This window comes from Pseudoliparis swirei, chromosome 21, assembly GCF_029220125.1.
Source record: "Pseudoliparis swirei isolate HS2019 ecotype Mariana Trench chromosome 21, NWPU_hadal_v1, whole genome shotgun sequence".
NCBI lineage: Eukaryota > Metazoa > Chordata > Actinopteri > Perciformes > Liparidae > Pseudoliparis > Pseudoliparis swirei.
In genome coordinates, this window is record NC_079408.1 from 5,529,380 (window position 1) to 5,557,087 (window position 27,708).

Below are 27,708 nucleotides of genomic sequence, written 5' to 3' on the forward strand. Positions count from 1 at the left end.
TGCTGCTTTCAACTCTCGCCGACTCGGAGAAAACCCGAGTCCTTCCGGAAACTGCCGAGCTGTGACGCTGAGCAGCAGCCGTAGCGACGCTAGTTGGAGTTTGGACAAGCGGAGGGAGGAAAATGGCGGACGAAGATATTACGCTTGATGGGAAACCTCTACACTCGCTCCGAGTGGCGGATTTAAAAACCGCTCTGGAGCAAAGAAACCTCCCGAAGAGCGGGCAGAAAAACACACTCGTGAAGCGACTGAAAGGGGTAAGTTTTAGCTCGTGTTACGGCCGCCTGTCGAGTCTGGCTAAGTTCGGCAGGCGGCGAGAGACGCTGGGGGTTAACGTTAGAGGCCGGAGCGGTGTGGGCTCGGAAGCGGGAATACATAAATCGCCTGGCACACGTTATTACGCCACCGCAACAGTTTCTGCTCTCGGCTACGTGCAACCAGCGGGTACGACGAAGCCTCCCGCCGACCGAGTTCGCGATTAATCGCTAAGTCCACTTCGTGCACCGTGTTGCACACAGTTGAACTGTGCACCTGTCAAGTCGAGGCCTAAGCCGAGTGCACACAGTGTACAGTACGCCGTCGTGCCCGCGCTTCGGTTCGTGAGTGTATCGGGGTTACGGGGGCGCGCCCCGCCATGTAAACACATTTTTTCCCCCAGCTTGACCCACGAGTATTTTTGTTAATTGTGAAGTTATTGTTTCTATCTCCATCGTTGTTGTTTTGCTCGAGGCATCCAGCCCGTAAAACCCGTATGTTTCAGGGCCATAGCTGGGATTTCAGAATCACTGGTCATGACTCACGAGTCTCTAAAGTCCCCCCTCCCCCAGAAAGATGTTGGCCCCGACGGACATCTAACATAGTCAAAACCTTTTTTATGCTTTATTTTCTTAATTAACTGTTCTCTCATCATGTTTTGAGTTTTTTATTTCCACAAATGTAACCATAAATGCTGTTTCAGGAGGTGAGAAAACAAATACTTCTTTATTATTATTATTATTATTTTTTTTTTAAAGTAGTCGAATACAATATAGTTTGCGATAGTATTTTCTAAAACATACTGGACTTATTATAGCCAGCATGGGGAGAGAGAGGGGGACTGTCTCATGTTGTAATTGGTTTGGAAATACATTTTCTCTGCATTTATTACTGCAAAAACACTATTTTCTGATGAAATTATATTTAGTTTACCATAAAGTCACTGCAGTACCTAGAACACATGTTCAGTTTGTGTAGATACCAGTGATTAGCATATATTCAAAACACATCCCTGCAGTGACCAGAGTACAAATGAACCAAGCCTTCAAAAGTGTGTGAAAGAGGCAGCAGTGGGGACCTCGTAGTACATCATGTAGTTACGCGTTGTTACTGAGTTTGTTCATTTTTAGTCACTTCTATATGTGAGCGCAAATTACTGATGGTCTCATTCTTATCTGTTTTTAATTTTAACAAAATGTGTTAAAGCTATATCAATGGTTATTGTTAAAATGTGACATATTTTAAAAAACAACAACAAAACATACTTCGTGAAGTTACAAAGGTTTTTTTTCTTCTCACAAACCAAGATTTGCTTTCCAATAGAATCTGAAACTGAAGTGGCCAGTAAAATGAAATTTAAAATAAACTGATTTAGACTTGCATTTATTTTAATATTTTCTATTTCTTACGATGCAGTATTTTACAATGAAATAATACCCCTCCTTATTTCTTGCAGGCACTGATGCTGGAAAATCTTCAGAAGTCGTCCTCCTCTCACAGTGGGCTGCAGCCCAACTCAAATGTAAGAATAGATTTTAATATTTAATTTGAACATGTGTGGGCATTTTAAGCTCTGTAAAAAAACGTTATTGTATTATTATTATTATTCTATTGATGTATTTTATTGGCAGTAGATCCAACTTATAGAATACTCCCTTCAAAGACAAACAGTTCTTAATAAATACTTGTTTGACGGTTTAAATTTGTATTTGTTTTTATGAGCAATACTTTTGTCCGGACTGGAGAAATGCTTTCACACTCGCATGCACACGGTCACTGCTCTCTGAATTTTATATTGCAAACGGTTTTAATAAAGTGCCTTTTTATGTATGTTATTGTGTTGTAGATCGGGGAGGAGATGAGCCAGAATAGCTTCATTAAACAGTACCTGGCCAAGCAGCAGGAGCTCCTTCGCCAGAGACTGGAGAGAGAGGCCCAACAAGAGGAGGAGGACGACGGTAATACATCAACACACACAATCACAATAAATCTGGTCTCTGCCACGTGAACTATGGTCCTCACTGGTTAGCTTCAAGACACTGGACACTCTTTTCGTCTTTCTGCACGAAGCACACCTTTCTCTTTCAGCATCTGCACTAACTCAGTTTCATGTCTGTTTCTCTGAACATGCAAAACACACAACACAAAGCTTCCATTATGGATTATTAACCTGATTCATTCATAGCTTGTCCTTGGCATTAATCCTCAACTAACTCCTTCTTTGTGTCTCTTTCCGACAGAAAGCCCAGCAGTGGTGGAGGAGGATGAAGACCACTCTGAGGACAATGACTGCTCTTCCTATGGCTCTGACAAGGTCAGTAACCTCCACACACTGAAGAGTCAATGAGGAAAACGAAGGAGTTATCCGTTCGAGCAGGACACACTAAGATGCTTCAGAACGATGAGATGAGGTTGTGAAAATCAAATTTTTCAGTCCCTCCAATATTCTATTTGTGACTCAAAATCCAAGCTGTTGTTTTTACATGACACAAAATGTGTCCAACACTTGTGTGTTTGATTTTATTCCTGTGGTCATCCTTCACCTGGAAATTAATTAAACTTTCTTGTGAATGTCAAAACATATGTGAATGAATGTCGTCTTCTCTCAGACTGACTCCATTATTTTTGCCCAGAAGCATCACACTGCACCCCCCTCAATGACTAGAGCAGAGGAGAAAGGAGGAGCAGATTCAGTGATGGGTCATGTGATGATGGCACGCGGCCCCGAAGTTGGCCCCGGTCCTATCCTCCACCCCCAGGAGTCCATTGAGGCTCCGGGATCAAGGATGCAGCGAGTCACCTTTCATCAAGGACACAAGGAGCCCCCAGCTCCATCTCCTCCCCGCGCTGTAGCCTCGCTGTCTGTGCGCGTCCTGGGCCAGCCTGACCGCCAGGGGCTGCCCCCTGCCGTACCCCGATCCCAGGAGAAGGAGGGCACCGCACCGAGTGAACCCGGATCGGCTCATCCCGTGCTCCACCTGAGCCGATCTGCCGGAGTCTCGGCGGGAGGTCAGGTCCACGAGGACAGTGATGACGATGACGACGGTGACGACGAGAGCGAGGATGACGAGGATTGGGGACCCGGTCCCGGTGGTGCACGAAAGGGCAATCGAGTACCTCCTCAGCCGCAGCAGATGCCTCCAAGCGCCCCATCCACAGTTGCGAGATCCAAACGCAAGCTTCAGCCTCCGCAGCACATCCCACCTCCACAGGTACACCACACACCAATGCAACTGCGCCACCCCACTCCTCCTCCCTCTCCACCTCCTGACTTGTTTCCCCTACCTGACACTCCCAAACAGAGCCCACCAGACACAGACGACCATGAGGGAGAAGGCCCCGGGGCTTCATGCGGTCCAAGGGTGCCGCCCTTCCCACCTTCCACCATGCAGAGGCAAGACTCTGACTCAAGCTCTCGTTCCAGCAGCCCTGACCCTCCTATAAAGCGCAGACCAGGGCCCCTTTCTCTGCTGGTACACAAGATGGAGTCAGAGGGGGCTTTCTGTGGAGCAGAGGCCGCCTCTGCCGTGGATATGTCTGGAGAGGCTGCACACTCCACTGCTGGGGCCGCCAGTTCCAGTGAATCTTCACTGCAAAGATTGGAGAGAAAGAGGCTCCAAGAGAACAGGGAAGTGGAGGAAGAAAGGCGACTGAATGAGGAGAAAGAGAAGGAACAACACCAGAAGCAAGAGAGAGATAGGAAGAAGATGATCCAAGAGCGAGAGAAGAAGTGCTTGGAAGAAGAGAAGGAAAAGGAGAGGAAACGGCTGGAGGAGGAGGGGAAACAGCACCAGAAAGAGGAGAGAGAAAAAGAGAGAAAACACCAGCAAGAAGAAAAGGAGAAAAAGCGCAAGCAAGAAGAAAAAGAGAAAAAACGCCAGCAAGAGGAAAAAGAGAAAAAACGCAAGCAAGAGGAAATTGAAAAAAAACAGCAGGATGAGGAGAAGAAAAGAGAGGAGAAACTGCAAAAGGAGAAGGAGAAGAGACAGGAGACAGCCAACAAAGGAAGGGTGGTTGTGACTGAGGTCCAAGACTCGGGTTCCTCATCAGATTCTGACTCCAAATCGGACTCCTCTTCACACTCGTCACAATCCTCCTCTTCTTCCTCCGGTGATAAAATCATCCCTGTCAAAAAGCTGAAGGTCAGTTATCAAACCGATGTGGGTGTCTGTCATTCAATACAGCATCGATCGAGATGTTTGAACTATTGTGTGTACTGCTATTTCTTTTTAAATAATTTAAAACCATTTCACAGAAGACAGAGCATGATGCAGAGGACAAGAAAACCCTGATCCTGAAAGGGGCTGAGAAACAATGCCCTTCAAAAAGGTCAGTAACCATCATTAATATACAGTTCATGGTTCTCATTAATTACTGGAATTAGGTCTTCAGATGGTATGTGGTTGGATTTACCCCAGCAAAAATTAAACATCTTTTTAATGTGCATACTAGATGCAACAACATCAGCGTGTCATTGATTTCTTAAGTGGCTCCCTGTAATAATTATCAACAATGATGTGTGTATTTATGTTTTCTTCTTGCTATCAGAAGCTTATAAATCAAATGCGGTGATAAAATAACAAGAGGAGCACTTCAACCTTGGAAATATGTAGTCAACGTGAACCATTGTATTATTTGGATATCCAGGATGACAAATACATTTTCTATGTGTGCATGCTTAAATTAACTTTGGCTCTCGGAGGAAAAGGAAAAGTTATTTTAATTTTAAATAAAGTAAGTTAAATTAAATGAGCACAGGGTTTTTGCTTTGATCTATTTTTGTTGTATTACTAGATGGAGGCTGTGGTTTAATCACATGTATGCCGTATTTAGTACAGGAATAGTGCACTGAAGTTAAGGTGATGCAGATTATGTTAAGTGAGCTCTATTAAGTAATTTACCATTGTATATAATTTGTCTGCAGATAATGGAATTATAAAATGCGCTTCCGGTTTAAAACAGTACTCCTCCCAGATCTCCTAAACATAAATCGGTTGTGTAGCAGTTTGTGTATTTCTCGTCAGGCGTTCACTGCGGCAGCCCCACGAGCGGCGTGGCTGCTGCTGCTTTTCTCTTGAGAAAAGAGGGTCCTTTTCTTCCCCCTTCGCCTCATTGTCCCGGTTTCTCTTTTTCATGTACTTTCTCTCTGTGGCTGGCAGTAGAGCTCGCGTTTCCACGCGGCGCAGTCCTTTCGCTTGAATAATACTTTTATTTGATTTATATCTCGGAATGCGACACTTTTAAACGGTTTACATTTCTTTTATTTTGGAAATCTTTCACCGGAAGATATCTTTTTTTCACCCTCCCTGGTGGACTTGACGCTCGTCTCGCTAGCCAACATGGCCGACATGCATGCATTGCATCCCTGATACCGACGCAGTGCACGGCGAATCGGCAATAGAAACAACCGCTACCGGATTATTTTTTATTTCGCGTCCCCGATTTCAACCGACGGCTCACCGGAATAACCGTTGGCGGCGCAGCGTCGTGTTTTATCCCCGGGGGTTCCCCTCTCAAGGCCGGTTATAATGCTGTCCGAAGGCAACAAAAACGGGTAAGAGCGAGCTAGAGGGCGACTCGAGGCTTTTAGCTTGCCGGTTGTACTGAAACATCAGACATCAACGTGTATACGTCGGCCGGTTTCCCCCCCTCCCGGTCGCGTCCTACCGGGAAGACCGGCTGCACATTGCGATGCCGATGAGCCAACGGCTCCTTCCTGCCTGTTAAAAAGCATGTCATCAGTCCACATTGGCCTGGTTCACGCGCGTGCTCGACCATGTGAGGAGGACCGGGGGTGGGACCGTGGGTGAGGGTCTTTTGTTGAGTGAAGAAGCGGGGAAGATTTTTTTTCCGGGGGGGGAAGGGGGTCTCCCTTCTATGATCTGTGCCGAAAATAGCTTCACATTGGAGGAGCACAAAGCACAATGATTAATAAATAATGGGCTCAGATTGCTCGGTGTGCTAAGGAGAATCATGCGGACTGTGATTTCTCCCCTACTCTGTTATTCCTCTTGACCTCAAATATATATATTTTTTAATGCCAGCTACACGAGAGGGATAAAGAGGAAATGCATTTTCTTATTTAATAATGGCATCTTCTTTATCGCCCCATTAAGGCTGATTTATGGCCCCGCTGTACGTGCAAGCGTGTTCTCTACACCACATAAGATTATTTCTTTTATTTCAGGCTTTATGTGGCGGTGGCTGTTAATGATCTCGCTGATGTCAGGGGAGATCATTAAAGCAGACATCTGTTAGCCGTACAGTCGGTGTGAATGGACCCTTATGGTGTTATATATAATTCTCCCAGCTGGCAGCAGCACTTGTACTCTTGTCCCATGAGAGCTCACTGTATGACCGATATGATCGCTGACAATGCGATGGTCCTATTTATGAGCCCACTTTGTGGATTAGGACATTATTTGAGTAATTCTGTTGAGCTACCATCAATGAGATGTTGTACATCGGGTCCAACCACACTTATATTCACTTCCTTAAAGCGGTTCAAATCGAGTAGATGCATTAATTGTGTGATACCGGGCGGTCGCATGAATACAAAGAGGTTTCACTTACAGGGCTTTACGGGTGTTATTTGAAAGGAAAACGACAGCGTCACGCAGACACGCTTTTAATTCACTCATTCTTTCTTTTGGTGTCATTACTTCACCTTAGCTTGGTCTTTCCTGATCCGGGGGGGATTGTATTTCTAGTAGACATCTGTCTCTTTTATATGCTGCCCAGGTGCGTCTCTGGCTTTACCCAAGAGCCACACACGCATAGACGTTGACATCCACACCGTGGGCAACTGAGGAGAGCCATTGTGGCACGGAGGAGGGGCAACTGCTGTCGTCCCGCCCGCACTTCTCATTGACTAATATCCAGAGGAGGCCGAACGCGCCGGGTAGATTTCACCGGTCCATTGACCGACATTACAGACCCTCCTCTTAAACAGACCGCCGGTGGCCGTGCCGCACGTTAAGGAGAAAGAAGAAAAACTGAGATTTGGTTGTTTTTTTTACAGTTATTGTGCAGGTTTTTTATTATTTAAATCAAACGGCAACTGAAGCACCTGTTCATAGAAGGGACTTTGATGAAGGGGACTCGGCGTTTGAATCTGAGATTATTCTGAGGGTCAAATTGAGCATCTTGAAGGTTAACCGACTACTGTCTGTATCGACTGGTGGATTAATCAGATTGAGGCTCCAGGAAATTGTGATGTGCAACTTTTGGTTTTCTGTCGCTTTGTATACCAAACTCAGGAGTTTCTGCAAAAACCAATAAGAATATTTAAGTCAAAACATGCTGCACAGATTGGAATTGGCACCTGCAATTCACTATCAAACATTTATTGATTTAGTGTTTTTTTAAATGTTTTATTTACTTCGGTATCCTGTGAAACGCTAACTATCAAATTTGTAAGTGCACTGTGCAGTGCGATGTGCAGGATGCTGGAAAATGTGATTCTCCCACCTACAGGGTGCTGCCTCGGCGGTAGTGGAGGTTGACGGCAGCTAAAAATATAATGATGGCATCTGCTTGGTTTAGCTCTCTTAGATAACAGCGATAAAATCAAACAACGTGTAGAAGCTTCTGCCTGTGTGAGGTCTGACTCACAGTAATACTTCAATGTTCTTTTATTGGCTGCCTTTTAGATTATTTTTGTTTCAATAATGATCCGATGAAGCAGGGATTCAGCTGTCTTGGACTATGAGTTTGTTTGGGGAGTGTTTGTGACCCTGGGTGTCGGTTAGCGGGTGAGTTATTCATAGCAGGAGTGACCCAGATCTCTGGCCCCCAGCACCCTTCCTGACACATCCTGGTGTTTTAACCCGTCTTGTCCTGCACATCATTTTGTGCTCTCAGACAAACCCTCAGTTTGGGCATATCGAGCTGCAATGTCCTAAAGCTCCACGAGATGTTATCAAACTGTCTGTTTGGTCCGGCCACCACTATTGACCCTTCGCTAACCCCCCTCTTCTACACTGTCGGAGCTACCGTGGCGCTTTTATATGGAAGATGTATGTGGTAGTATATATATATATATATATATTTTTTCTTCTTCTCTTTTTATATTAATTTTCTAATTTATTTTGATTTCAATTTAGGATAGGAATTTATAAGCATTTTTTGCTTCTACCTATACCTTTTCAGTCTTTCTCTTTTGTATATTATATAGGATAATATTGTATTGTATTTGATTTGATTGACTGAATAAAATACACAAACAAACAAACAACTTTCAACCTCTCCGGTTAACAAATATCACTATTACAAAACATTTAACCCGGACTGACTTGAAATCCTCAAAACCGGCATGAAAATGTGAAACTAGTGCACGAGAGCCTCCGGAGCAGAGCATGTTGGACCCTTGGTCAGAGCTAAAGAAGTGATTCACTGAGAGCACCACTGCTTTGTGATCGTTTATAACATATAAATATCTCAGGATCAACATAAAAAAACAAAAGAAACATCCACAAAAGTCACGATGGGGTCAATTCATCCTTCTGTCAACAGTCGTACCCACTCTGAGGACGCTGCTAGGCCTGTATAATTAGTCATTATCGATTACTTCTACAAATAAGAGGCTTTGATATGTTTAAATTATGCATCGCCGCCCCAAGGAATCCATTGTTTGATACTATTAGCGAAAGCCGCACAAGGGCAGTCAAAGAGAACGAGCGGCGCGTCGGTAAGATCAGACGCTCTGGTTGTACCCTGAGCTTTCTTTCTCCCGGCCGCTCACCCCGACCGTCTCTTCCGCCCGCAGGGAGGTGTCGGAGCCCAGCGCAGCAGCGGTGACTGAGGCCGAGCCCGACTCCGAGAGCTCCGATGCCCAGCAGCCGCCCTCCGGGGCCGAGCCGGAGAACAGCGAGGGTCGCCTGGAGGAGGTAAGGTCACCGAGGGCGCCTGGATCTTCGCTCTGTCTCCTACTAACCCGCATCCTCATTCACATTAAAGCATGTGTAGTCGACGGCACAAGTTAGGAGGGTAACTTAAACCAACACGACCCCGGGGTATATTGTAAAAGGTTCCTTTGTCTGGATCCTGTGGAGATTTCATCCTCTCGATTCTGGCTTTGCACACAGTTTCTGTATCCTTTGTAAATACTCATCACATGCTCATAGGTGAACACACGAGGGTTGAGTTGGGTCCTTGGGGGTAAATGGAAATGAACTAATCCACTCTATTAATGCAACTAATATTTCAGAGTTTAGATGGTCTCTCACACACTCGCCTTGTCTGTGCGCTACCTGCAGCGGGATGTTAAATGTTGATGCTGCTCGGGTGCAAGTAGTGATGGCAGTAGTGTGTTAAGGTAGAAAATCATGCTGCAGAACGTGCATGCTTCCCACCGTCTGTGTGTGTGTGTGTGTTTGTTACGGGGGGAGGAAGTAAGACAACGTAAGCGCCCTGACGCATCGAGACGATTTTCAAACTATTGTGGCACAATTAGAATAGAATATACAGAATATACACTTTTATTAATCCCCAAGGGGAAATTAGTTCTCTGCATTTAACCCATCCTTAGTTATTAAGGAGCAGTGGGCTGCGGTGAAGCGCCCGGGAAGCAACTGGGGGTTCAGTGCCTTGCTCAAGGACACTTCGACTTGCAACTAATGGGGAGAGCGGGGATCGAACCCACAACCCTGCGGTTGCAGGACGGCCCTCTTACCCCACTGAGCTAAAGCCGCCCCAATTAGAAAGCCGGATGTTATTTCCTCTTAATCCAGGCATGTACTACAGCCGCCAGTGTCGTCTACTGTGCATTGTTCAGTGCTTTACAGATACATATTTACATTTACAACCTAAATATGCCACAGGATCATTGTTGGCGCTCATTATGTAGCTACTCTTAGTTATAGCCTCGAGCCTTCACTTCACACTGACATAAATCACATTAGTGGTTGAGTCCTTAGTTTAGATCTAGTCGGGCGCTGCTATCCAAACATGTTATTACAAGCATCTTTCTTTCTTTCTTTTTAAACTGTTTGTGGGTTTTCTTCCCCACCTGCATGAATAATGGACCCTGCCAGTGTGTTGAGATGCATCAGGGCTCGTTTCTGCTGTTTCTTTCACTCCGTTTCCTCTCTTTCTGCTCTCACTTGCTCCTTCCTCTCTCGCTCTCTGTTTCTTTTATTCACTCTCTCTTTCACTGCCTCTCTTCCCCTCTGTGTCCCCTTACTTTCCATCTTTTGCCTCTGTGTCCCATCATGAAAGCTTCTCTCTCACTATATATATTCATGGTGTGATTGCTGTTTAAAACCCCATTGATTGCTTTGTTATGAAGGTGCCCATGCCTCTTCCATTGCCCCTCCTAATGGTACCTGCTGCGTACTACTACTACCACCGCCACCGCCACCGCCACCGCCACCTCCTCCGCTCCTACAACTCCTGTCCCGCTATGCCCAAGTGCGCCGCTGTTACCTGAATTAGGCCCAGAGTCTGCAACCCCGTGCCGCCGAGTAAAGCCCGAGTCGGCAAGGCGTCCCCCCCCCCCGTAGCCCGCCGTTGACGTGCTGAGCCGGCAAGAACCGGAGCTCGTGTCAGACCGCCGCCACCACCACCGAACAGCGCGGTGGCAGCCATGGTAACTGCAGCAGCGCACAGTTGCCATGGTAACCCATCCTCAGGGGTGGGGAGCCCGCTCGCCAATCTGAACCCGACTGGACTTTTACTGCACCGCGTGGCGTCGATGAACGGCGGCGTAAAGGGTGGGGAGGGAGCCTCGGGCGCTGCGTTGCCCGTCCCCACCCGTCCCGTCTGCCATTTTGAGGATACGCACGTCTTCAAAGTGTGGCCCTCCCGACATCCACGCCTCCAGACGCAGCTCGGAGGACAGACAAAACTCTTCAGGTCTCCCGAGCTTTGTTTCCACCTCTTGCTCTAATCCAACGCTGCCCCCTGCTGGTGGTGTGGAAGAATGACTCTGGACTGAGAATCCCTGCAATAACCCTGACGGTGATGAGGAAATGAGCGTTTATACAACCACTGTTTGGGGATTTAAGTCTGGAAACGCACTCCAACAAAGCAACTAAAATAATCAACGTGGGAGTAATGATTATGAGACTTTTCTTCGTGGATAAGACCCGCCTGTGACACGGTGATGTGGACTTGTGCTCACACTTTTAAAGGTATCCTGACCACTGTGATTGGTTGAGCTTGACTCGAGGCTGACGATCATTCACCGCCTTGAAAAGCTGGCCAGCCTTTTAAAAGGCGTCAATTCTGTCATCGTGCTCCGTGTTGCTATTGAGACTTTCAACGGAGACTTTCAACAGATGTGGCGCCAAGGACAAACAATCTGACGCGCATTAATACGCACTACAGATCTGACATTGATCATCCACACAGAGCTGGATACGCTCAACGCATCATCCCCCGCCTTCCTCTGCGGCCACGCTGTCCGTTAGAGGCGTGTCTCTCGGTGGATGTTTCAACCAGCCGCTGCTGCGGAACCGACGGATGGAAGACGGCTGTTTTTACTTCTCTCTCCGTCTCTTCGCTGCACCCACAACTCGTCCCCCGCAGACATTCATCACGGCAGCCAAGATACTCGAGATGATGCCCATCGACCCTCATTTCCCCCTGGATTGTAATCTGACAAAGATACTTTCTTCTGGATTACTTTTGTCCACTTTTTTTTGGATCATCCAGAAGAGACCTGAACTGTGAAGCCACAGGATAACACTTCAGATACCCCCCCCCCCCCCCCCAACTCTCACAAAGGCCCTTTGGACATTGCATTGGAGATTATGGACAACTGTGACATTAAATGACAATAAATTCAAGCATCGCAAAATGGATTTTTAATTCTTTTTTTACCTGCCAGATGTACCTCACAGATCATGGACTCTAACAAAGTATACGTCAACCCCCGCCCCCATCAGAATCCATCACAAGGCCATTTGAAACCCTTGGCTCCCCAAAAGACTGAAACTTGACTCTTTGATCGATCAAGAAAAGTCCTCTCGGCCCAATTCAAGAAAAAAAGTCCAATCCAGTGGCCGGTGCCTAATCTGCATTCTCTAATCGAGCCCTGCCCTCACTCCTCTGCCTTCTCTGATTGGATCCTTGTTGCCTAGATACAGTACACACTGTCGTGCGGTTGGGCCATAGTCGAGCCAGTAAGGAATCAGGTGTCGAATGGTACCAGGAAATGACTTGTGATTATGCCTCTATTTAAATTGTCTACAATTTTAAAGGATTAACTGAAAAAGAATAACAAAAAAATTACATATTTTTAAAAATCATAATATGAGGGATTCATCTTTTTTTCCTCGTAATTTAATGCAAAAGAAATGTAGCCGTCACATGTACTGCAGTTTATATTTGATATTTCGACACCGCGAGGAAAGTGTTCGTTTTGCTTTTGAATCTTAAATCTTTACGGTGAATTTAAACTGCAGTACCGAAAGTCCTGCTGAAAGATCTTTGGGTCTCCGACGCTCGGTTCTCCACCTCTGCTCCACAGAACTCATCGTCACTCACGACATCCACAAAGGTTGATCAGAAATCACCTGACACCTCATTTTGCATCCTCACAACTGATGAATATTGCTCTCTTAATGTTCAATGTACTTTTTGCTTTATTGGAAGAGTTGACTGAAGTGAATCATAAAGTTCGCAAAATTCAACTCATGAATAACATTTAATTCATCCTGATGCACAAAAACTCTTTGGTGCAATTTTAGTTATGGAAGGATCAGCAAATGTTCCAAAAACAGGTTGTGATTAGTTCGGTTATTATGAACGTATTTCTGGGTTGGAAGGTAACTCAGTCAGACACATGTACCCCGGACAAGTTTAACAAGTAGATTTTAAAGTAAAATAAATCCAGTCCAAACGGGACTTGAATCTTGAAAGTGACGAGATCCACTCCGCTTCTCTAGTCTGCCTTTCCTCTCCATTCTCAGTCCTCTAGTGGACATTATCTTGTAATAACACTGAGATTTGACCCAGTTTGAGTTTTACAGAGGACAACTTGTGTCTTAATGAACTCTATGCACTTGCTTAGGCCTTTAGAGTCACACACACACACACACACACACACACACACGGAGGGGATCAGCGTAATGATTTTATCTCAGTGTCTTTGAGCAGAGGTGGAAGGCGGAAATGTGTCTGGAGTCTCTCGGCATCGACCCAGAACTCTCTCCATAATGTGGTATAATTGGAGCCTCCAGGCATCTGTTTAACCCCCCCGCCCCAAACCCTCCACGTTTCCTGTTCCAGCTCCTCTGTCGTTGCCTGTTTGCGTGTTGACTCGTGGTTCTCATCTCGCCCCGCACCCCTGGGGTTTCTGTATGTTCTCTCTCTGTCTCTCTTTCCAGAGCACCACTCCAAAGGCCTTCGCCGTTCGCAAGATATCCTTGACCAGTGAGTAGACGAGGCACACCTTCTGTCCCGCATGAGGACTATCTAGAATATGTTACTCTGTTCGTTTTCTGACTTTGTTTCCTCAATATTTGGCGGAAGATGGAAATGTATTTATTTCTATCCTTTCGCACACAGGGTGTGTGAGCAGAGCGTTTGGGAAGCAGAGATTGAAAGTGATATTTAAACAAACCGCTTTTACTTATTTGCTGGTTTTGGTCGCAACATGTGAAAAGTTACCGTGCTACAGGCGTTCCTGCTGTTTACACGCACAAGGACCCTGTCGGTGCCTGCTGTGAAATAGTTTTAACATTAATTCTGTACTGTACCTTTAACCCTCCTGTTACCTTTACATTTACTAACATATTTTACCCTCGGGGTCAATTTGACCCCAGCAATTAAAACCTCCAGAAAATTATTAGAATTAATATTGTTTTCCAAGTTTAAGTGTGAGGTACTTTATGTTTGTTTGTTGACTACCTAAATAGCCCTTTAAATATATTAAAAAGTTGATATTTCTTATATGTTTGACACGGTGAAAAACAGCCTGGGGTCAAATTGAACCCAAAGAACACCGACATTAAACATTGAATGGGGTCAAATTGACCCGAAAGGTAACAGGAGGGTTAGACTCGGTGTGGCAGAAGTAATGCACAGATACCGTCCTCTAGTAAATGGCAATGGAAATTACTTACTCATCACACAGTGCCATTTATAAACTCCTTTCACTTTAATGAGCTACTGCAACCGATGGCCAAACTATCTGGGTTAAAGTATAAAAGCAATTATTTCTTCTTTGCGGCGACGGACCTGCAGAAACTTGTTACCGTACTTCTGCTCAGCAGAGAGCAAACCGTCCATCTGGGAGTTGATCTGCTCTCCTCGGTGATGATGAACCGCGTGTTTGCGTCTCCTCTGCAGGCAGCAAGACGTCTACGGTTTCCACAGACGGAGGAGCCGGTGATGCCGACGCGGGAGCCGTGGCGGCGAGGAAGAGGCGGTGGGGCTCCAGCGCAGCGGTCACCAAGAAGCCCTCCATCAGCATCACCACTGACTCACTGAAGGTACTGACACGGCACGCCGGGACCAGGTGTGTGGGCGTGGGAAAATGTGTGGAATTAAATGGATGATTTTGCTTCTTTTAGTTGTAGCAATATTTCCTGATTGGAGATGACATTTTGGCCAATACTGACAAAAAAAATCAGATCAAAGCTTCTGAAGCGACAAAGGCTTTACTCTTTAAGAGCCAAGAGTCAACATCTGGTTCTGAAAAGTGCTTCAAGCGAGTCTTAAACCTTCATTCTCTCCACTGGCTAGCAGAGGGTGGGGGGGGGGGGGAGTCCTCTGGTTGTATAATTGTGTAGGAAGTCTTTGAGAAAATCTGTTTGTATTCAGTCTGTAAAAACCAAGTGACTAGTTTAGTGAGCTGGGAAAGGTGGTTTCATCAAGACGACCGATCCCTCAATATTCACACTTATCAGATGTCGCCAAAGATATTGAAATATTTCTCTCCCTCTCTTGTTCCGTCGTCCGTCCTTCAGTCTTTGATCCCAGACATCAAAGTGAACCAGGATGTCGTCATGGAGCTGCACTCGGAGGAGCTGCAGATGTCCGGGGACGAGGAGAACCTGGACAGCGGCCAGGACAAAGGCCTCAAGATCAGACGCACCGTCACACAGGTCGGAGGAGGAGGAGGAGGAGGAGGAGGAGGAGGAGGAGCATCGTGTAATTGCTGTCGGATGAAAACATCGTAGTTCATATTCTTCATGCCACGTCCCGTTATGTTTAGCGTCTATTTTAAAGCCGTTCTTTGGAGATGCTTCTCAACCGAGTTGTTCGCCAGTGGTTTTGAACCGTTTTTTTCCCGCCATTCTCCCTGCAGGTCGTCCCGGGCGACAGCCAGGAGAACGGACAGATGAACGAGGAGGAAGAGGAGGAGGTGGACAAACCGGAGAAGGAGAAACCACGCAGGACCTCCAGGGACAAAAGGAAGAACAGTGTTTCTGAGGAAGCCTCGGAAACACTGACGACTGTCACGCTGGAAGGAGAGGCAAAGAAAGGCGGGTTTTTAATTGCTGCAGATGTTTTTGCTGACTCCTCACTTTCCTTTGGCACGACGTTCTCTCTGTACTTGATTACAGACGTTTGTGTTTTCTTTGTTGTTGTTTTCTTACCCATTCCACTCACTCGCCTCTCCATCGTCTTCCCCTCAGTTACCCCGAGCGACAGTCTGGTGCGTCGCTCCATAAGTCAACAGAAGTCCGGCGTGTCCGTCACCATCGACGACCCCGTCCGTGCAGCCAAGCAGCCCTCGCCGCCTCGCGGCAAAGCCTCGAGCATCGTCCACTTGACCAATCTGGTGAGTTTGTGACCCGGTGCGTATAGGGAAGCTCCGTGGAGCCTTAAACCTTCACCGCAAACTAAAATGAGGTCGAGGGGAAATGATTGCACGGACAAATCTGTCATTTCAAAGTCTACCCAGTGAATTATTCATGAGTGAGGTATATCGTTTTAATGGCTGTGGTCAACGGCATGGTTCCCATAATTAGAGCCAGGAGCACTAACCCAGGTGTTATGGCTGTCGTCAAGTAGCACCTCACGACTAAACAGACGATGACGAGTCCAGACGTTACACATTTAATGACCAGCACTCGCAGATTTCTTTTTACTTGCGTCATAAAAGCAAGACGTGTAAGTAATCTTTGGATCAATACTGACAATACTCCAGAAGTGTCATGTAATGTGGACAAGTTTACATTTTGACCTGGTGCGGGACAAAAAGTCAGAGGCTGCACAAATCATCAGGATGCATCCTCTGGGAAAGATGAACGTTTAAACTAGTTGTCAAGACCATCATCTTCATCATCTTCATCCTCAGAGCTACACCGTTGGAGTTTGTGCATTTCTCTTTGTACTCGACTCCCACTGATCTGACTCTTTGTGGCTGTTGGTCGTCTTCATTCCAACGTTGTCAAGACTTCATGTTCAGATTTAGATCAGAAATCCATCTCATACGTCCTAAAGTGCCGGATCGAGTATCGGCGAGTGCTCGAGCCGACGCATTGATCCAATATCCGGTTCTCATTTATTTTGTCATCTCAATTACACTAAACGAGAACAACAACAACAACACGTATCTATCGCTACCCGAAGTGTACATCCGAACCCTTTTGGTTCCCGGATGATGCCACACCGCGAACGCAGCCGAGCTCGTTAACGTTAGCCGTTTAGCTCTTAGCGTCTTGTTTTGACTTTTTATATAAACTGACCCACTCAAAGTGAAGATGTCCGTTGAGCTTGATTGAGCCGTGCTCCTCGTGTCTCCCAAAGGTGCGCCCCTTCACCCTGGGCCAGCTCAAAGAGCTGCTGAACAGGACCGGCAGCGTGGTGGAGGAGGGCTTCTGGATCGACAAGATCAAGTCTCACTGCTACGTCACCGTGAGTATCGACCAATCGACGGTTTTATATCGTGCAGCTCAGGAACCGACTGAAGCGTTTCCGTGATTATTGTCTGTCCTGCTCCAGCTGTCGCCTCCGTGTTCTGCCTGAGATGTGATCGCAGCTTAAAATGACTATTTTCAGCCTCGTAATGTTTTCCCCTTTTCCCTTTCCAGTACGCTACAACAGAGGAGGCGGCCGCCACCAGAGGCCCTCCACGGGGTCAAATGGCCTCAGAGCAACCCCAAAGTCCTCAGCGTCGACTTCTGTGAGCAGGACGAGGTAACGCACGACACGCCAAGTTTCTCTTTGTTGCTCGACGGAGGTAAATAAAGAAAGGAGTCCCCGATGTTTGACTGTTGGTGTCAGTTGAAGGAGTGAAGCAATACTCTTTCCTAGTATGCAACTATCAAGCGATCCAAAGAAAAATGACTAAATATGTTTTTTCTCATCTGAAATGGTTCCACAATTTAACTCGTTATGTCATATTTAGCTTCATATTATTTTCATATTCTGAGTTGTATCTGTAAAAGTAGTCCGAGGCATTTCCTAGACCAGTACATTGTTCTTTTACATTTCATTTAGCGTGCATTCATACAGCGTAGACTCGGCAACGGGGAGCAATTAGGGGTTAAGCTTCTTGCTCAAGGACACATCGACACAGACCAGGGAATCGGACCGCCGACCCTCTGATTTCCTACCAAAAACTCATCCTAAACTTAATTTGATGCGTTTGTTGTTTTCAGTTCATCAGATTTTTATGTGACGATTTTTCCCCCGTATATTTTATCGCCCTTTTTTTCTAAATGTTTTTGTCCATAAAATGTTATCCAACTTTACCATCGCGACTATTTCCCCTGCAGCTCGACATCCGGAGAGGCATCCTGAAGCCAGAGAGGGAGGAGGAGCACGTTTCCCCGCCGAGCGTTCCTCAGCCCCGGCTGCCGCCTCTGATGCCCGAGCGAGACCGGGACCGGGAGCACGACCGGGAAAGAGACCGAGGCGTGCCGGTGGTGCGGGACCTGTGGGCGGAGCGACAGCGGGAGATGGAGCGCCGAGAACGCGCCCGCGGCGAGCGCGAATGGGACCGGGATAAGGTCCGCGAATTCGCGAGCCCGGCGCAGGAGGAGCAGCGATCTCGGTCCAGAGACCGAGAGCGGAGGAGGAGAGAGAGGGCCAAGAGCAAGGAGAGGAAGACGGAGAAGAAGGGTAACGAACCGCCAAAATAAAAGCATGATTGTGTAGATACAAATGCATATAGTAATCCTTTATTACTCTCCAAAGGGAAGTTATGTGTTCTAGATCATAGATAAATATCCATGCCACATGTTTTTAGTTTACTTTTTATATATAACAACCATCGCTACACCTCAATCTACTAATTGTTATTATTAGTATCCACATGAAACGGGCTGCATTGATAAGAGAGAAACAGACTTGCATCTCCAGCACGCTCTGTTGACACGGACCCCGTGTTTCCCGCCTCTGTCGTTGTGTTTGCAGCTTCCAGTTAAACTTCATTAAATCTCATCTTTGATTTGTTTCCGCTGTTTGAAGAAATTCCCCCTTTTTTTCTGTTTCCAGCGACAGAGAAAGGAGACGAGCCTCCTGTGAAACTGCTCGACGACTTGTTCCTGAAGACCAAAGCGGCTCCGTGTATCTACTGGCTCCCCCTCTCCGAGGAGCAGGTCGGTCTCTTCTCCGCCCGTCCAGAACTCTTCTGTTAGTCTCCGCGTCCTCCAACACTCTGCTCTGTGTCCACCAGGCGGTGCAGAGGCTTTTGGACCGCACGGAGCGGCAGAAGGAGCGCGAACAAAGGCGCAAGGAGCAGCAGGAGGAGGACGAGAAGAAGCAGGAGGAGGAGCGGAAAGAGCGGCTGAAGGCGCGGGAGAAGGATGGCGGCGGCGGGGGGGGGGCGGCGGCGGCGAGCGCCGGGCCGGCCGTGCGAGTCGCCGACAGAGACCGAGAGAGGGAACGCGGCCGAGAGAGAGAGGGGGATAAGAAGAGGGAAAACATCCAGCGGCCCTCGGTGGGCGGCGGCGGTGGGCGTCGCTCTCGTAGCCGTAGCAACCCCAGAGATAGACGTCGCTGAGGGCCGAGTGGCTGCAGGGGAAGCTGGAGACGGAGGAAGGAGAGAGGGGCGTGGCGGAGCTGGGGAGGCAGTGTTTCATCTGGGCGTTTCAGGAGGGCGTCTGCTCCTCGCTACCCGCCCCACTGCTTTAATTCGTCCACTCGACGCCAGCGTTGTCTTCCACGCGCCATTTAAACCCCTCCCACCTCGTCCGTGGCAATGTACACAGGAGAATGGCGAGCACGCGTTCTGTTGATAGTTACAACAGTTCTTCTAGCTCTGATCCCCACTCTTGTGGTCTCTCTCTCTCTCTCTCTCCGTCTTCCAGAAGTCAGTCCCCTGTAGAGCGCGGCGGTCCTCCTCGTCTTCGCCGTTAGAGAAGAAGCCGAGAGGCGGGGCGGTTTTTCTGGCTCGCCTCGGCAGTTTGTCCCGCTGAGGTTTGGGAGCTCGCCTCCTTTATTTTAGTTCTGCGGGTTCAGTTCCTTGCTCCTCGGAGCCCTGTAATAAAAACCAGTCCAAAATAGATCCCTGACCTTCAAATATTTCCTTGGATCAGTTTTAGTGTTCTACTCGTCAGCACTGAGAATTATTCGTTTTAATTTTTTTATTTTACGTTCGACTAGATTTGACCTCGTCAAAGTGAGGATTTTGTTTCAGTGAAGTTTTATGAAATCATGTTAATTTGTTTTCCAGCCGTGGCGGTTTTGTTGTGCGTTACAGCAGGTGATGTTTGTGTGAGTAATAACCTTCATCTCTCTCTCCCACAAAGATGCAACTGGTAGTCTCAACACTGTAACATAGAAAAGTGTGTGATGGAAAGAGACGTGATGTGTGTAGTGGAGATGCAGGACACACATGCCCTAGTGTCTTTAGTGGATGTGTTTTTGGAGGATACCAGATTCTTGTCAAGTGGTTTATTCTGTAATAATTACAGGAAGCTGACCTTCTCTGCACTGCAGTCTGTTTGAAACTCCCTCCTCTGATGATCCTCAATCATATTTAAGAGGTAGAAATAAACCGTTAACCTTCTAATAGAGTAACGGTTACACTTTTAATATTTTATGCTTTTAGTTCGAAACCGTTAGATGTTGCTTTTTTCCCTTCCTGCAAGAGCTGAATGTACCGAGAATTTAAAGAAAATGAATAAATTTAAATTGGTTCTCAGCCAGTGTTTTTTCTTCGTCATTTCACAGATATTAAACATGTTTTTATGGTTTCTTTATACCGAGTTTGTCTTTGTTCTTCAGGCAAAACATTAAAGTTTGTCAACACATGAAAATATTTATTACAACATACAGAAATTACAGTAATGTTTTTCCCCAAATTGTACAGATTCTTACAGTAAAGTCAAATTTAAGTGCAAAATGTTTGCTTGCGATAATATATGTACAAAACAGTTTAGCAAAAATCCCTTGTTCTTCTACAGCAAACAGTAGCCACATTGGGGTAAAAAAAAAAAAGCAGTAGTTTCTTTCCCGTTCCCTTATAGCTATGAGACAGTAATAATACAGCAGGCAGTACGTGTGACACCGGGGACTGAAGTGAATCAGTGGAAATGTCTGAATATCAGCAGTTTCGTCGTATAACTGGGCAAAAGCACATTTGAGAATGACGGCGTGTTAAGACCAGCTTTTAAAAAAAATAAAAACAATCCACATGCGCTGATCATCAGTGTGTGTTGTGAGGGGGAATGTTCTGTGTGTCGCACGCTCTGCTCATGTGACAGGAGTGGCAGAGGAGATGAGAGTCCAGAGGGAAGCACTGCGAGCCGGGCTTATCGGAGAGCTGCTTACCACACTCCTGGAGGGGGGGGGGGGGGGGGAGAGAAAGACGCAGATAAGGACAGGAATGCACACGGAGGAAGTGAGGTCAGGAAATGGAGGAACAGAATGAGCTGAAGATTGCTCACCTCGCAGTGGTAGCACTCAAAGTGATAGTCCTTGTTCATAGACACCACCCTGAGGATCTCTTCGCTGCCCTGAGACGCAGAAGAAACCAAAAAGCATCAGCTACCTGAAACAATCTGCGTGAAATAAATAAGAACACACACACTTCAGACTACTCACCTCGGTCGGTAAGATGGGCTGTAAACAAGCGGCGCACTTCGGGGCGAAAGTCCTGCAGAACGACACGAGAAGGTTTATTTAGCACAAATTAATCTAAAAACCAATTAGCTTCCAATCTCTGAATAAAAAGCTAAATAACAACGGCAGCGGGAACGTGATGGGAGCGTTGTCGAGCGTCTCACTTGTTGTAGTCGGCCACGCAGTAGACGCTGCTGTGGTGGTCCACGGTGAACGGCACCCCGTCCAGCGCCTTGGAGCAGACCACGCAGCGGAAGCAGCCGGGATGGTACGAGTTCCCCAAGGCCTGCAGGATCTGAGGAGGGACCGCACGACACTCAGTCATCGATATCGAGCTGGCGAAGCATGTGGGAATGTTCTGCTGCTTCTTTTCAGAATATTTGTTGTTGGTTATTTTAAAGTTTTCCTTATCGATACAGGATTTAAAACTAAACTTAATCTGTAGGTATTTTTTATTTATTTGCAGATGCTGTTAAATCCATCGTTTCCATCCTTTCTTTAGACGCAACACTCTCCTCTGATGTAGACGGCCAATCCCTCCCATATTTAACATTAATATGATTTGCATTAATTTCATAGGATTGAGTTAATCTGTATTTTAATGACATGGCTGCATTATTACTTATTGTACCGCCTTAGCAACATATTTTACTTTTACACTGAGAATAAACTTTCTTTATATGTCAGCTGGCCGTAGAAAGACTTCCTTTCCCTTCAGGAAGTTTCCAATTCAGCTCCAACATGCTACGTGAAAACTTTGTGGCCCTTAAACTCCGCTAAGCCGTTCACATCGCGCAGAAAACGATCTCACCCTCGCTTTCTATTTATATTATTAGTCTTCTGTGGTACAAATATGGAAACAAAATGTGAGGCTAATCACGACAGCCATATTTTAGTAAAAACAAAGGCAAACATTCCAGTGGGAATCTACCGTGGGAACCTGACGAGTAGCCAATGAAAAGGCTTCGCTGAACCTCGAGCCTCTCGGAAGATTCTAGGAAACATCGGTCGCGTGCAACTCAAAAAAATTCACATGGCGGGTTTACGGTTGAAGTAAATTATCTTTAAATCGAGCTTAAGTTTGAAGTATTAAGAGGTATTTGTGCGCGTCTTCACGTAACACACACACCTGTTCGAGGATAAGGTGGCCACACACACTACACTTCTCAGCAGCAGCCTGGAATCCTGAAAACTGTAATTACAACACAGAGAGAGAGAGAGATTACTATTAGAAAGAAAATCAGTGCTCCGACTCCTGACTCCGTGACCGCGTGAGACGGATGACAAAACACGCCTCGGCCTCGCCTCTCACCATGTAATCCTCTTTACAGTACACAGAGCCGCTGACGTTGTAGAAGTCCTTGTTTCTCAGCGTGCGACCTGCAGAGAGAGAGGGGGGGGAGATGTTTAACTCGGCAGCGTAAACACAGGAACTTTGAATAGCAAATGGTTAAAAACGGCGTTAACGGAAGGTGTCCGATAGAAACTCCTGACGTCACGGTGCTCACCACAGGACACGCAGGTGAAGCAGCGCGTGTGATAGAGGCTGTCCTGAGCCTGGCAGGCGTTGTCCGCCCCGTACACGCCTTTCCCACACTTCACGCAGGTTCCTGCCGGCACAATGGGGTGGGGGGGGGACACAACGGACACACACACACGCGTTTAGACCAGAGAGCAATGGCGCGGCGGCTCCCGGCGCTTTGGTTTACGGCGCATTCCGAGGGGACGCGTCTGAAACCCAACGCCACGCGGAGCGTCAACACTTGTAAATCCTCTCGTTCGCACCACCTAGGGGATTTTCACACAGTTGAAACCCCCGGTTCCCCGCGCCGGCCCGAGTGCTCATCCACCCCAGAGCCTCCGCTGAAGCTCTGTTATTAAAGGGAAACTCCACCGGATCTGACTCTTTTTTTTCTTTCTTCTTTTCTTCCTTTCTAGAAAATAGACTTCCCTTTTAGATGTTACCTCAAACCCCCAATTGGAGCCATTTGAAGATTAAATGGGAGGTGGCTTTTTTTTTTTTTTTTTTTTAAAGCCTAAACTACCCCAGGAAATGAAAAGGCTTATGACCAACATCATGTTTGAAGATAATAATTCCCCCCATTTAAAAGTAGATTAAACAAAAGCCTAATTGCCTATTTCTGGCCAAATTGTCATCACACAAAAGAACGTTCAGCTCTTTTTTTTCACATTTTCTTCAGCTTAGTGTCAGATAAAAAAAAGAAACCTCCACAGTAGAAATGTGCACACCTTACAAAGAAGCACCTCAATAACATAAAAACCTCGTTCAGCGCACTAACCTCTCGGAGCGTTGGTCTTCTAACAGAATAGTTTAGTCTAAGTACACGTTCGGCTCTCGTCGGAGCACTAAATGTAAAGTGGAAAAGTGGTGTGTCGGTCCGAGCCGCCGAGTTTCTGTGATCTATTTAAAGCTCTGCCTGCCTCTTTTCCTTTCTAATGTGGCTGAGGGAGTGCCACGCAAAATCCAGAATTCCTACGAGCTCGGTCCTTTCAATATTTAGGAACGGGCCCAAGGATCTGCCAAAGCCCCGAAGAAAAAAAAGAAAAGAAAGGGAAACAAGAGATTTAAACTCCCGGCTTTTAAATTTGACGTCTACGTATAGAAACCGTTGGGATGTAATTGGTTTGGGAAAAGTATTCAGGCAAAAAAAATGAGAATAACAAGAAGACGCATTACTGGTAATAACTGGCACATTTACTGCAAAGTTTTTATCAATGTGCACTGTCCCTTATTAAATAACCCATTAAAAAAGAAAAAAAAACTTTAAACTTGTGGGAAGAAATTATTGAAAGTATTTTTTTCGGGATTAGCTCTGAATCTATCTGGTTTTAAATGTTACTTTTTTTTAAATAAATGTAACCACAGCGAACACTTTAATAGACGTGTGTCTGCCGAGCGTCTTCACGGCTCGCAGCTTGTAATCGCTTCCTAATGACTGAGGAGTACAGTATTGTACGTCCCCTCCGGGCGCACATACCTGAGCAGAAAAACAGGCTGCAGCACACCGCCCTGCACACGCCAAGGCAGCACACACACACCAGGACGCAAACATGACTCACACACACATATACACACAGCGTGACTGTGGCCTGAAGTCACTCAGGGGGAGGGAAACACACACACACACACACACACACACACACACACAGCACTGTGTTTATAGGGAACCGTGTAATTTGTGTCTCGAGTCTCACAGCTGTATTTTGCAGTTTGGCGACTCGCCGTGCGCCCGGCGTCGAGGCCGCAGGTGCCGACGCGAATGAGCCTATACATATCTACCCTACGTTCTTTTTTTTTAGGGGTTTTTCTTTTCTTCTCCTCAGTCAAACATATCTACTTGTCTGGATCAGTTTCTGCAGCCCGAGCGCTTTTTTTTTCTGCATCTTCTTCTCAGCTTTCCACCTCGCATGCTCTCGACCCTGCGTGTCTCTGCAGGTTCCGAGGTACCATCCATCCATCCATCCACTCTTTCAACTATTAATCTGGCCGACCGTCCGTCCATAGCACCCTTTCATTTGGAGAGGAACCTGTGATCCGACACCAGGCAGCGAGGAGGACAATAATAACACCCTGGGGGGGGGGCGGGGGGAGACCCAGCGCTCTGTTATGAACCATGGACATCTCACAGGCACCGCTTCAGAGGGATGTGATTTTACAAATTGGGTTTAAACGCAGCTCTGTTTCCCTCTCGTCCTCCTCACTTTCCACGTGTACTACTGTTAAAATAATACACACACAAAAATCATCTCACCAAAGAACTCCTGGCGGTTCTCCGCGCCCTCCCTCCCGGCGCCGACTGCTGGGTCCTCCTGAGGTTTGGCCGGCCCTCCGGCTAAGCAGGCCCCCAGTGTTATTGTGCTCGGCTTGGAGAGAGCCGTGACGGCCGGGGACGGGTCCTTCAGCATCAGGCCCTCCAGGAGCCCCCCGCCTGCCAGCGCAGCATCCCTCAGGAGAAGTCGCGTGAGCTCCTCCTGGTAGCGGGTGCCGGGCAGGTCCGAGTATCTGGTCCGGTCCCCCATCACGACCCCGTCTTTGCCCCTCACCCCCGCCTGCTGCTCCACCCACCACTCGGGGCCGGCCTGGTAGCACGCCGCCCCCGCACTTCCGACCGCGGGCGGGTAGGAGTGCCGGCTGTCTTGCGCCCCCGGACGCATCCCGCCCTCCAAGTACTGAGTCCAGGCCTCCACGGGGGTCAGCCCGGCCCTGCCCGAAGCGCCGCAACCGGACACGGAGCCCCCCGCCTGCATGGAGGGGCACTGCTGCTGCGGGGGGAGGCCTCCGGAGGCCGAGTAGCGAGAGTCGTAGCCCAGGCTGATGCCGCTGGTCCGGTTGCTGCTGCAGCGGCTCCCCATGGGGCTTCCTCCGCCGCCGCTGGCCGTGCTGGAGGCGAAGCTGGACCTGGGGCTGACCAGCACCGACTCCTGGAGGCTGAACGACGAGCATGGGCTCAGGGTGGGTCCCGGCGGGTAAAAGAAGCCCCCTACGCCGCCTCCGGTCACGTCCGACGTGCGGTGCGGCGGATGGGAGAGCGACGCGGGCCTGGTGACCTCCCACAGGTCGCTGCCCGTGCTCAGGCGCTTGTAGAACAGCGCCTCCTGCAGAGAGAGGCGCTTGTGCCTCTCGTGCTCGGAGAGGTAGCCGGGCTCCGCCAGGCCGCCTCGAGGAGCCGACCCGTTGCCCGCGGAGGCCGGGTACGGCGGCGGAGCGGAGAGCGCCGGCGGCTGAGAGAGGAGCTGCTGCCGCCGGACCAGCTGCTGGAGCTCCAGGGAGTAGCGCCGCTGGTTGAGGGACGCTTTGGAGCCAAACGCTCCCTGGGGGTCGCACTCGGGGCCCAGGCCCGACTCGCGCCACAGGCGGGAGTCCACGCCGTCGCCGAGGTAACAGGAAGCTCGCTGCTGGGGCGAGCGGCGCCTCAGCGGCGCCAAGGTGGAAGGTTGAAGCGGCGGCTCGCCGTCTTGGGGTACGGCACCCAGCGAGGAGGAGGACGGCGACGGGCTGAGGAGCTGAGAGGGGGGCATTCCCATCCCTCCTCCTCCTCCTCCTTCTCCTCCTCCTCCTCCTCCCCCACTCGCTGGAACACATGCATCGCTTGTGGTTGCAGAGGCAAGCGAGAACGGGCCGGGTTTTGATGAGGGTGAGGCGACGGAGCTGGGAGCCAGTGGCAGACCGCTGCCTCCGGAGATGCCCGAGTTGGCGTTGCTGTTGTTGGAGTTGCTGGCGGAGTCATGTTTTTTCTTCGAACTGTTGAATTTCACACTGCCCGAGTCCGTTAGCTTTAACTTCCCCAGTAACTTGCTGATCGGCCTGTCCATGACGAAGCCGTCTCGGGTTTTTACCTGTCTGGGCAAAGTCAAGTCCTAATACTCTCCCCCACCCACCCACCCGCCCCCCCTTGAATTAAAGATTAATGCTCAAATACAGTGTGGGTAGATGCGCAGCAGAACAATAACGTTCAAGTCAATCTAGTCAAGATGAAGTGGAAGCTTCCAAACGATTAAAAAGTTCCCTTGAATCCAGCAACAAACAAAAAAAATGACCCTTATATACACTCAATAAATACAACAAAAAAAGATAAATAAGACTTTTAAGACATTTCAGGGTGGTTACATGACTTAAGTCCTATGGGTCATCTGGTTTGCCTTCATGTGGACAATCCACTGGCACATGTAGGCTGCGGGGAAGAAGAATCCATCGGATTAGGAGACAATTACTCAGAGTTCAAGTCAATCCAGCCAGAGGGAACAGGAGAAACATACATCCAGGACACTTCGTTGTGACCTATGGTCGTAGAGGGCCTTCTTTGTGGACCCTCATGTGGCCCCACATCTGCATCTCCTCTATGGGTTAAACTGTCTGAAATGCACGTGAGTAAAGTGGGTTTGATATCTTGGCGATCCAGTGTGTGTGTGTGTGTGTGTGTGGGGGGGGGGGGGGGGGGGGTCAGGATGAGGAGGAGGGGGGGGGTATCTCCCCGTTTGAATTTCCTTTTTGTGTGTGTGTTTGTTTTAAAAACACAAAGCGGCTGCTGAGGTGCAGCGGGATGCAGGCTAACAGTTATCACCACTTGGTGTGGGTCCAGTGTCGACGAGAGGGATAAATCCGTTTGCGCACAGAGAGTTGACTCACCCGACTTCTGCCATTCATTTCAGGGCGAAAACGTGCTCGCGGGGGTGGACAAAAAAACGGAATAAAATAAGCGTGATAGAGTGTTTTTTTAATCGACAGAAAACACACGCAGGTCTCTCCTCGCTAGTCTCCTCGGTCCCGTCCGTCCGGCCGCCTGTGCTCGGCTGCTTTTATCATTCCCGTTGTTTTCAAAAGGAAAAAAGTCCGCTCCGGGACTCGGCGAGAGAGCAGCGGAGAAGTTAGTGGCGAGAGAAGGAAAGTAGTGCGCCGGTACAGTTGCGTCCCGGCAGACGAAACGAGTCGCTCGAGATAAATAAAATCCCTCCCCGTGTGCATTG

The 27,708-nt window shown here is 48.0% G+C and overlaps 2 protein-coding genes across 3 annotated transcripts; one reads left to right on the forward strand and one right to left on the reverse strand.

The window, feature by feature from the left end:
- The first annotated feature begins 104 nt into the window (after positions 1 to 104).
- Positions 105 to 20,302, forward strand: acin1b (apoptotic chromatin condensation inducer 1b). Its single transcript, XM_056442157.1, is given in 19 exon segments — positions 105 to 257; positions 1,712 to 1,777; positions 2,102 to 2,213; positions 2,496 to 2,569; positions 2,889 to 3,467; positions 3,558 to 4,397; positions 4,511 to 4,584; positions 9,023 to 9,143; positions 13,587 to 13,632; positions 14,551 to 14,693; positions 15,171 to 15,308; positions 15,512 to 15,689; positions 15,843 to 15,988; positions 16,960 to 17,067; positions 17,244 to 17,275; positions 17,277 to 17,349; positions 17,931 to 18,276; positions 18,652 to 18,755; positions 18,833 to 20,302. Coding segments are annotated over 19 exon segments (3,642 nt in total). The 5' UTR covers positions 105 to 122; the 3' UTR covers positions 19,160 to 20,302.
- Positions 19,795 to 27,708, reverse strand: ajuba (ajuba LIM protein). Of its 2 annotated transcripts, XM_056442159.1 has the most exons (9): positions 27,371 to 27,708; positions 24,996 to 26,915; positions 22,731 to 22,832; positions 22,535 to 22,602; positions 22,352 to 22,414; positions 21,387 to 21,517; positions 21,205 to 21,256; positions 21,048 to 21,116; positions 19,795 to 20,938 (listed from the first exon to the last, which is right to left on the reverse strand). In XM_056442159.1, exons 2-9 carry the CDS (start codon positions 26,554 to 26,556, stop codon positions 20,807 to 20,809), a joined length of 2,178 nt encoding a protein of 725 aa, XP_056298134.1. In that variant the 5' UTR covers positions 26,557 to 26,915; positions 27,371 to 27,708; the 3' UTR covers positions 19,795 to 20,806. The 2 variants fall into 2 exon arrangements, with proteins under 2 accessions (XP_056298134.1, XP_056298133.1); XM_056442158.1 differs by lacking the exon at positions 27,371 to 27,708 and having other exon boundaries at positions 24,996 to 27,107.

What these genes read in the sequence shown, in the direction of transcription:
- ajuba (XM_056442159.1), bottom strand. Translation starts at nt 26,556, where the DNA reads ATGGACAGGCCGATCAGCAAGTTACTGGGGAAGTTAAAGCTAACGGAC. An exon ending in CTTCACCTGCGTGTCCTGTG is followed by an intron (nt 22,603 to 22,730) that starts GTGAGCACCGTG and finishes CTCTCTCTGCAG; the next exon opens with GTCGCACGCTGAGAAACAAG. An exon ending in AGCCCATCTTACCGACCGAG is followed by an intron (nt 21,117 to 21,204) that starts GTGAGTAGTCTG and finishes TCTGCGTCTCAG; the next exon opens with GGCAGCGAAGAGATCCTCAG.